This window comes from Megalobrama amblycephala, linkage group LG20 (genome assembly GCF_018812025.1).
Source record: "Megalobrama amblycephala isolate DHTTF-2021 linkage group LG20, ASM1881202v1, whole genome shotgun sequence".
NCBI lineage: Eukaryota > Metazoa > Chordata > Actinopteri > Cypriniformes > Xenocyprididae > Megalobrama > Megalobrama amblycephala.
In genome coordinates, this window is record NC_063063.1 from 8,800,763 (window position 1) to 8,810,813 (window position 10,051).

Sequence of the window (10,051 nt, forward strand, 5' to 3'; positions counted from 1 at the left end):
TATGCAGGAGAGAACTGAAAGTGTCTCCGTCATTTATTTGTACAGTATTACATTGGTATAAAAGGTGGTAAGATACAGTGACAGTCAAGGAAAAGGAGTCAATGCTACCAGATTTCAGCAAAATGTTGATATGAATTCCACTGCCATCAGAAACAGGACATTTACTCAAGAACATTTTATCTTAGCCAGGAAGCATCGCGGGATTTACAAAAGCCGTGTCTGAGATTAGTAGACCGTCTTTTGGCTTTGTGGTTCTACACAGAAAAAATATTCAAGTAGAACAAGAGTCCTTCAGGATTTACAGCAATAAAAGGAGTGAAATAAAATATATGTACACAAAAAAGTGGGTGTAGTCTCGGTCTACATTAAGATACTGATATTCCTTAGTTTTGGTCTGACATTTCGCTTGGTATGCATAACGGTTAAGAACAAAATCTTGGTTTCTTTACTCGGCTCCAGTTTTGACAGGTGTAAAACCACCAATTTAAACATGTTCCAACAAGGAAGACCCTTACATTTAGTTTGGGATCATGTGCCAAATAATGACTTACTGACTTATCAGTGGAGTGTAATACACAGTCCAAACAAGATCCCAAGTGGACTGAGACAAAAGATCATGCTGGGCTGACAGAAACCCAACACCACATCCCAAAGTCTGACTTGAGAAAACCTGATTCAAAAGAACTTGACTCCTTTTCCATCATCCATAGAGATAATTTCTGCTTTCCCATCAGTCTGCAGGGCCTGCAGTGAACGCAGCAACATCCAATCCTCCAATCCATGGAACTCTGAAAGACACAACAGATCAGTGCAAACCACAGATGCAACCAGGCAAGTCAAACAGATTATATACATATACATATACATATATACATATATACATATATACACATATATATATATATATATATATATATATATATATATATATATATATATATATATATATATATATATATATACTGATGTAGTGAAATGTACATTAGATATAATTTTACCTTCATTTTCTGTGTCATCCCCATTAGAGAGCTCATAAAGTGTAAACACTGAGTTGACCATGCCATTTTTGGAAACCTACATTAACAATTGAGGGGAAAAGAAAGTAAACTTAAAATAAACACCTTGACTTAACAGATCACTAGCTGGAAAAAATAAGTTAAATGCAAAGTTGACATATATATAAGCAATATCACACAAGTAGCTGTGCGATATGGCTGTTTATAGTTGAGCCCAAACCTCCGTTACCAATTCTAAAACGTCATTTTAGAACTAGTAACGAACGAACGTTGAGTCGCTTCGTCGAAACTCACTGTAATGTGTAGAGTATTATGAGAGAGATCGACTAAGCGAGTGCATTACCTGCATTTAGCTGATATTCTTCAGGTCAATCACAATCACAAAATCAGTTTAAATGTCCACTGAGGAAAGCGATATCTTTGTCTTTGTCCTTTTAACATTTAAGACATTCCCATGACAGCAGTAGTCAATGCATTTGTCAGTTGCCTCTCGTAAGATGTTGTTTAAAGTAAAAACAATATCTTGTTTCCTTGTTTCAGTCCATTTCAAAATGAAAGTCTATGGCTGCGTTCCACTCCAGTTTTAGACACGCACTCACGAACTTCCCTACACACTTCCCCTCGGGGGAATCCCTGCCGCCATTTTGAAGTGCGTTCCACTTCGTGAAGTGGACGAGGGAAGTTTACATGGACAGACCCTCGCTCCCTCGATTTTAACCGAGGGAGCGAGTCTACTTCACATGTACACTTTAATTTACCCTACCACAAACAATTCTATGATATATTAATTATTTTTTAAAACATTTAAAACACACATATATACATATAGAATGCTGTATTAAACAAATTTGTAAGGGGAAAAAATAAATAATAAATCAGCTCCATTGCGGATTCCAAGTGATCAAGGGCTTAGGACGTTCCAGTTCAGCCCATTGCAAAGGTTCCGCCAGAAGTGGGCACTCGTGCAACGTAAGCAATGACGTACATCCGAGTCAACGAGACCGAGGGAAGGGCATTTAAAAACCGAACTGGAACGCAGCCTTTGTGACTGACTGACTCACTCATGAAGACAGTCTTTGCCGCCATCTCATGGAGAATTTATGTAACTTTCACTGAAGTTGAAATCACTAACGGACTCTCAATACCAAAAAATACAGCATGTTATTTATATAAAATATAATTTATTGAACAATAATATTTAAATGAACAACAATAGCCATTATATCAGTATAAGAAGTAAAATAAGAAATAAACACAAGCAAACAGTTCAGGATTTAATTTCAATGTAAATATAAAGTTATGAAACTTAATATAGCCCCTAAGCCAACTCTATTAGCTCTGAAATGAGTAATATATTAATAAGACCAAAGACTGTCCATTTGATATACTCAAAACGAATTATACCTCATGTTTAACCACTATCTACATAAGAGCTAGTGGCAAATTCCCAAAGCACTTGCTGAGATGAAGCTGTTCTCTGCGGGTACATGAGCGCTGAATGGTCGCTGATGGCCTGGAGCTCGCATCTCTGAACAAATTTTGTAATAGGCCCTATGTTTACATATAAATGGCATATCTGAAGTCTAAAAAGCTATATTATTGCCTAAAAAAACTGTGAGAATGCAGAGAGAGGAGTGATTCAAATGGTGAAACAGTTCCCGTGGTGATACTGGTAGAATATCGCATGGCTGGATAGACCTCTTAGCCAATCGGCCTTGAGAACCAGAATGAACTGTTGTGTGTAAATTGATTGGCTAAGAGGTCAATTAATCAATTAATAAATTAATTAATTTCTGGAAAGTTCTCTTTGGCAAGCTGTTTTGAACACTCAAAATGAACTCCAAACAAACTTCATTTTGGCCTGATTTTGTCTGAAATGACATTACACCAGTTCATTCTTCGATTTATTGGGGCCTTTCCACCTACTTTCAACAGAGACCTAAATGATTACGCTCCTTACTACGCAAAAGTGCAATAGTCAATTCATGCTTGTCATCTTAAATGTGTACAGCTGAACTAAAGGCACCGTTCGAACATGGAAAAGAACATTCAACTGAAGTTACTTCACACAGTGACATTATGTCTGATAATGCATAGGATATTCTCACCCATTGATAAATGAGTTTGCCCCACTCCTCTGGTCTCCTCCACATTATAAGACATCGTGATTTATTTTTATCCAACCATTCCAGGTTTCCTGTGCCAAAGCAAAGAACAAAATTATTTTAAAACTCATTTTACAAACTAGGAAACTGCATCTTCTTGTAAATGCTTGTTTCATCCCACCTTTTTTTCTCAATTCTTCAAAAACTACTTGTATGGCTTCAACTGAAAGTTTTCCTGAACAACACAAGTTATGGGAAATATGTATGGCAAGTAATATGGCAGAAAAAGAACAGTGTTAATCCACAATCATATAAAAATAACACAAAGACAAGTAAGTGAAAGGATACTCTCAATTTTCTTGTTGTTGAACACAGGGCTTTCCTGCGCCTCGAGCACATCCAGTGTGTAGAGCTTGCGCTGACGACAGTAAGACAGCACGAGTGAACACCATGCCGCCAACTGCTTCTGTCTCGTGTCAACATTTGGCTGCAATCTGCAAAACATAATAAAACATTATATTAAAGGTACAATATGTAATAATTTTGGCTGCTAGAGGTCGCTAGAGGCCTATTCAAAACAAAGGCGTAGCTTGATGACGGCAAGTTTGAGATAGGCATCTTGGGACATGTGGTCTCCATCTCAACGGACGGTGCAAAAGAATAGGGATAGGACTCGGGAAAAAATCATGTTCATTGATGCGATTATTAACGTTACTGTAGTATGAAGCAGAGCAGGACCGAGTGTTGTGGAGCTGAACGAGGAGCTGGAGCGATTGCGCAACACACGCCTCACGAGCAGCGGGACTTTTATTATGACACAGTCGTCGGCGCCGCTTCCGCTTTTCCGGTCATGAGTATGAGGTAACGCAGCTCTGTTTATCATATTAGATACATTTGAGAGTGTTGAAAATGATGTTATACCGTTACTCTGTGCGTTCGCTCGGCTGCTGTGAGACACTGTTGCACACTGCAGTAAGATAGATCAATTTTAGAATATCATATTAAATGCTGGATGTCTTGTGTTGATAAATGGCATGCAATTATTTTAAAACGTATTGTATGATGGAGAAAATGCTGTATTACTTTTACTAAAAATAAAGCTGCATCTGATTATGCTATGTCAGCAACTTCACAAAATAGTGTTTTTCTCTGAGGCGTGGTAAAGCATGGTACTCGCAAAAAATCAAGAAAATTAGATTTAAACAATAAGACTAAACGTGTTGAGCTATACAACAATCCGTTTTCTGTCTATAAATATATCAAAACAGTTGTTCCCTTGTATATTAAAACATGTAATATATTAAAGCGTCTTTGGTGTTTCCATGGTTTCTACAAAATAAAACCGGAAACCGAGGATAACGCGGGTATGATGCCATTGACAGGCGACTCCTCACACGTCCCGGAGCCTTGGTTAAAATTGCAATTTTCTCACGATTTACAAATAGTTGCAAACATTTGGGATATTGTAAGTACTCAAGTGAACAAAATATATAACACTGGCCTAGTGGTTTTTGGATATTTTAACTGCAAAAATATTACATATTGAACCTTTAACCACTGGGTCATTCCAGTCCCATCTCAATAACAATTTGAGGCCCAGTTTGCTAGGATGTCATACCCATCAATGTAAATGAATGTAAATGAACATGATCTTTTATATAATAATGTAACTGTTATATTGTGGTAAAGTATTAATGAATATGTATGTATACATTGTTCCCTCAATATGACTGAATTCAGTATTTTAAAGAATCATCTTATAGAGATACTTTAGGGCTAAGTATTTTTTCTTATTATGCATTTTCCATGACTTTTGAAACGGTGTTAATTATGAGTTGTCACAATTGTATTAATTAAAATACATTTTCCAGGCCATGAAATGGCAATTTTGAAAATGTCCTAACATTTCCATGTTTTCCACTAAGCATGGCACTCTTTATATAATGCAATTTTAACTTTATTACAATTTCTTCTTGTTGCAAATCACAGAAGCATGTCTATTCTGGTCGTATTAGCTCCCCTTAACCTTTCTAAGCATTTAACGTCATAGAGCATTTAAATAATATATGGCATATTACAGCTGTAAGTACTGTAATACATAACTATACGTGATTTGATCCCTCGCGGGACTGAACTGTGCGTGAAGTGTCAAATGTGGTGATTTGATTACTTCCGTAGCGGAATGCAAACAGCAGCTTTATTCACGATACAAATGCACATTTTCACAATAGACCAAAGTATTCAGACAACATTGTAGACACGAAACTAATGGTTCCATCTGCGGTCAGTGACAAATGGATTTACTTACGTAAAAAATGGAGGAAAGTTATACTGCCAGGGCCACTCAAAACTCATTGCAGATTTGTACTAGTTCTGTTGATGTTGATGTGCGGCTCCGCTTCAATCTGTTTCCGCTCTGCTGGAATTATGGGAAACACCCGCCAAAATAAAAGTCCTTTCAAATCAACCCCGACTTTTTTTCCTTTTCTCAAAACGACTTACAAATTAGAATAATATAGGCAGAAACGATTAAGAAACAATAAAACATTTAATTTCAACACAAGAATGGTCAGTTTAGTAGTTTTGACACCTAGTAAAATTAATTAAGAATCATATAGACATTTTTAAATGTATAGAAAATAACTAAAGGTTAAACGCATATTTAAAAAATATATATTTAAAAAAAAACGAATCGCACCAATCGTGATTTTTAAACCGGAATGATTCGTTCACGAATCGAGCATCGCTATCAGAGCAGGTCTTCAAGGGTTAGTTCACCCAAAAATGAAAATAATGTCATTTAATACTCACCCTCATGCCGTTCCACACCCGTAAGACCTTCGTTAATCTTCAGAACACAAATTAAGATATTTTTGTTGAAATCTGATGGCTCAGTGAGGCTCAAGATCCATAAAGGTACTAAAAACATATTTAAATCAGTTCATGTGAGTACAGTGGCTCTATACTAATATTATAAAGCGACGAGAATATTTTTGGTGCACCAAAAAAACAAAATAACGAATTATATAGTGATGGCCGATTTCAAAACACTGCTTCAGGAAGCATTGGAGCGTTATGAATCAGCGTGTCGAATCAGCGGTTCGGAGCGCCAAAGTCACGTGATTTCAGCAGTTTGGTGGTTTGACACGCGATCTGAATCATGATTTGATGCACTGATTCATTTGTGCTCCAAAGCTTCATGAAGCAGTGTTTATAGTGTTCGGCCATCACTATATTAAGTCGTTATTTTATTTTTTGCCGCACCAAAAATATTCTCGTCACTTTATAATATATTGAACCACTGTACTCACATGAACTGATTTAAATATGTTTTTAGTACATGCAGGCCTCACTGAGCCATCGGATTTCAACAAAAATATCTTAATTTGTGTTCCGAAGATAAACGAAGGTCTTACGAGTGTGGAACGGCATCAGGGTGAGTAATAAATGACATTATTTTCATTTTTGGGTGAGCTAACCCTTTAAAAATAATGAGGAATTTTTTTTTTCTTCCTGAAATGCAGTGGCGTGGAAAGAAAGCCAGACATTATAATAAGGAATGTGGTGAAGAAAAAGTAAATTTCTGTCTGTTTGTCGCATAAACAGCTGTTACAACAGGAAGGTGTATAACGGTCATTCGAGCGAGTGGTGGCGCTGTGGGCGGATCCTCCTCTCATCCGGGTCATGAGACGAATGACGTCAAGGCGCCGAAATAAACAGTGCTTTATGGCCATGAAAACTAAAGCAGTAATATTTTTTGAAATAATAGCACATTGATGCGTTCTACTATTCCGCGCAGCTGTTTGTAACAGAGGTGGGAAAACAACTGTAAGTTTGCTTCCGCCCCTTCATTTTTGTGCAATATAAATAATCATATTGAATGTTTCTGAATGATGCTCAACGAACCCTGTCTGCCCACAAGGCGCGGAACTAGTCCGAATATGATTTATTAAAACAAAACCATGCGTTCAAATTGTTTTTGAAATATGAAATCATTAGTTTGCAGTGCAGCTGACGCGCGTCTGCTTTTCCTCAGGTGTGCAGAAAGATGCAGGCGGCAGAGGACGCGCAGTCCTCTCTAGCGGAGCGCGTAGAGTCTATGGGAGTGAGTGAACAGGACAAAACTGCAGGAAAAGAGGAAGAAAAGGATAAAGAAAGAGACGAGGAGACAACTAAAACCGCAAATACTATAACGGAGGATGACACAAGTATGCACTCCACATTTGTCTCCTAGGGGGGTTAAAACTGAGAAAAAGTGTAAAAAAAAAAAAAAAAAAAAAAATATATATATATATATATATATATATATATATATATAAAATGTATGTATGTATGTATGTATGTAATATTTTTAACAAGCTTCCAATACTGTACTGGTAATTGTATTATTAATTATATATATAAATTAATAATACAGTACAGTACAGCAGTACAGTATTGGAAGCTTGTTTCTGCAATGAAATTAAAAATAAAGCCAATTGTGACTTTTTATCTCAAAATTATGATTTTTACCCCCCTCACAATATCGAGTTTTCTTGCAATTCATACTTTTATTTTCTCCAAATTCTGAGTTTGCATCTCGCAATTGTTTTTGTTCCCACCACTGAATAAAAAAGGCAATTGCGACATTTTAATTCTGATTTTTTCTTTCTCAAAATTTATATCTCGAAGTTTAAATCTCACAATTGTCTTTTCTAGCTGCGTTTTACATCAGTGTTTCTCAACCAGGGGTCCGTGGACCCCTAGTGGTCCTTGACGTAATGCCAGGGGGTCCTTATAAAATATTTGAATATGAATATTTGAATATTTTGACATGTTCCCATAAAAGAAGAAGATAATATATAACTGACAATATGACTGAATATTGTATAATATAATATAATATAATATAATATAATATAATATAAGTCAACTAACGTAGTAGTAAATTATACTTGATTGCATTTGGTCGTCACAAAGACATTAATGATACCAATGAGCCAATATTATTCTAGGGTCCTAAATATGACATTACTCAAAAAAGGTTGAGATTCACTGTTTTACATCTTGCAGTTCTGAATTTTTTCTCAGGATAAAAAAAAGTCTGAATTGTTGAAAGTCGCTATTACCTTTTTTTTTAAGTGGTGGAAACAGGCTTCCATAATAAATACTGAGTAGAAAAATAGTAGAAACTAAATATTTTCCAAATAATATTTATAATATACATTTTCACTGTAAAAAAAAAATAGGCCTTTACACAAGAAGTAAATAAAAGAAGTATATATATATATATATATATATATATATATATATATAGCCTGGATGCCAGCCGAACTTAGCCCCGCCCACAACATTTTGAGGTCGGGGAGTTCATATTCGAACTAGAATTGAGTATGACCACGTCAGGCTAATATATATATATATATATATATATAGTACCTTGGAGTACCATCCAGGTTGTATATCAAAGTACCATGGTATCAATCACCACAGTACTCTTTGTAAAAGTGTGTAAGTTAGTTCTGTGAGATAGTATTTCTCACAATACATTTTTGAACACTTCTATGTAGAGGGAGACAAAGAAGCCATGGATGTAGAGGAGCAGAAAGATGGAATGACCACGGATGGAGAGATGAATGGAGGTGGTGAAGGGAAGCTGCAGCAGTCTGAGGAGGACTGGGAGATCCCTTACAGTGACGAGGAGATGGAGGACCCCAAGAACTGGATGCCTCCACCTGAGGAGATCAAACGGCTGTATGAGCTTCTGGCTAAAGGAGACAAGCTCGAGCTGAAGTGGGTCGCTCTTCCACGCCGACCTCCGACCCCTCCACGCACTCCCTCACCTGAGAGAGACGGAGAAGACTCGCAGGAGGCCAAACAAGAGCAGAATGAGCGCAAGTGAGTCAGAATATAATACAGATGGAAAAATATGTGTGTGTGTGTGTGGGTGTGTATATATATATATATATATATATATATATCTCAGCATCATTTCTCTAGTCTTCAGTGTCACATGATCCTTCAGAAATCATTCTAATATGCCGTTTCATGTTTTTGTGGAAGCCGTGATACACTACCATTCAAAAGTTTAGGTATCACGGTTTCATTGATAATAATAAGAACTGTTATTTGAGCAGCAAATCAGCATATTTGAATGATTTCTGAAGGATCATGTGACATGAAACATGAAAACTAAGCTTTGCATCACAGTAATAAATAAAGAATGGTTATTTTAAATAGTAATAATATTTCACAATATTACTGTTTTTACTCTATTTTTATATACACAATTTTTAGAGAAGAAACATGTATTGATGTATTTCTCTATTCTGCAGAGCCCTCACACCAACCGAATTTGATTTTGATGAAGAGCAGACTATGGCCACTCCCAAGAACTCTTTTCTCAATCGCCGCAGGACACCAGGTACGATAAAACATTCTTCCACAATGTATGGATTTGGTAATATTGGCAAACACACAATATAAATGAATAATGCTGATTTGAATTCATCCTTTTCTCTCATTTCCAGGTTCCTCTGCCCGCTCTTCGGTCAGACGCGAGGCCCGGCTGGACAAAGTGCTGTCGGACATGAAGCGTCACAGAAAAATTGAGGAGCAGATTCTAAGGACAGGTCGTGACCTTTTTAAAAACGATAAATCGCGGCCAGGGCCTGCCGTCGAGCCTCCTTTATCGCCGAACAGTCAGCGAGAGCGGGAAAAAGAACGAGAAAGAGACAGCGACCCCAGCACTGTCTTCAGCCCCAGACAGAGGAGATACTGAGGGAAACTACAGACTGCTTAAACAAATTCCAGGTTTTTTTAGGGTTCATACCCCTAACTCATCATAATTCATCATTTTGCATTGGACAATGAGATGACCATATTTTACTGATGTTGTCTTTTTTTTATTCAAAGATTTTTTTTAAAATGTGAATAAATGTATTGCCTATA

At 36.7% G+C, this 10,051-nt stretch overlaps 2 protein-coding genes across 2 annotated transcripts; one reads left to right on the forward strand and one right to left on the reverse strand.

Moving 5' to 3' along the window:
- On the reverse strand, window positions 1-5,579 carry vps25 (vacuolar protein sorting 25 homolog). Its single transcript, XM_048171007.1, has 6 exons — window positions 5,430-5,579; window positions 3,470-3,615; window positions 3,303-3,356; window positions 3,125-3,213; window positions 999-1,074; window positions 1-788 (listed from the first exon to the last, which is right to left on the reverse strand). Exons 1-6 carry the CDS (start codon window positions 5,474-5,476, stop codon window positions 676-678), a joined length of 525 nt encoding a protein of 174 aa, XP_048026964.1. The 5' UTR covers window positions 5,477-5,579; the 3' UTR covers window positions 1-675.
- Window positions 5,580-6,766: 1,187 nt separating this feature from the next.
- On the forward strand, window positions 6,767-10,051 carry pagr1 (PAXIP1 associated glutamate-rich protein 1). Its single transcript, XM_048171004.1, has 5 exons — window positions 6,767-6,949; window positions 7,158-7,329; window positions 8,671-8,998; window positions 9,436-9,524; window positions 9,631-10,051. Exons 2-5 carry the CDS (start codon window positions 7,170-7,172, stop codon window positions 9,879-9,881), a joined length of 828 nt encoding a protein of 275 aa, XP_048026961.1. The 5' UTR covers window positions 6,767-6,949; window positions 7,158-7,169; the 3' UTR covers window positions 9,882-10,051.

What these genes read in the sequence shown, in the direction of transcription:
- vps25 (XM_048171007.1), bottom strand. Translation starts at nt 5,476, where the DNA reads ATGAGTTTTGAGTGGCCCTGGCAGTATAACTTTCCTCCATTTTTTAC. An exon ending in GCAAACTCATTTATCAATGG is followed by an intron (nt 1,075 to 3,124) that starts GTGAGAATATCC and finishes TTGTTAATGTAG; the next exon opens with GTTTCCAAAAATGGCATGGT. An exon ending in GGATGACACAGAAAATGAAG is followed by an intron (nt 789 to 998) that starts GTAAAATTATAT and finishes TGTGTCTTTCAG; the next exon opens with AGTTCCATGGATTGGAGGAT.
- pagr1 (XM_048171004.1), top strand. Translation starts at nt 7,170, where the DNA reads ATGCAGGCGGCAGAGGACGCGCAGTCCTCTCTAGCGGAGCGCGTAGAG. An exon ending in TATAACGGAGGATGACACAA is followed by an intron (nt 7,330 to 8,670) that starts GTATGCACTCCA and finishes ACTTCTATGTAG; the next exon opens with AGGGAGACAAAGAAGCCATG. An exon ending in CAATCGCCGCAGGACACCAG is followed by an intron (nt 9,525 to 9,630) that starts GTACGATAAAAC and finishes TCTCATTTCCAG; the next exon opens with GTTCCTCTGCCCGCTCTTCG.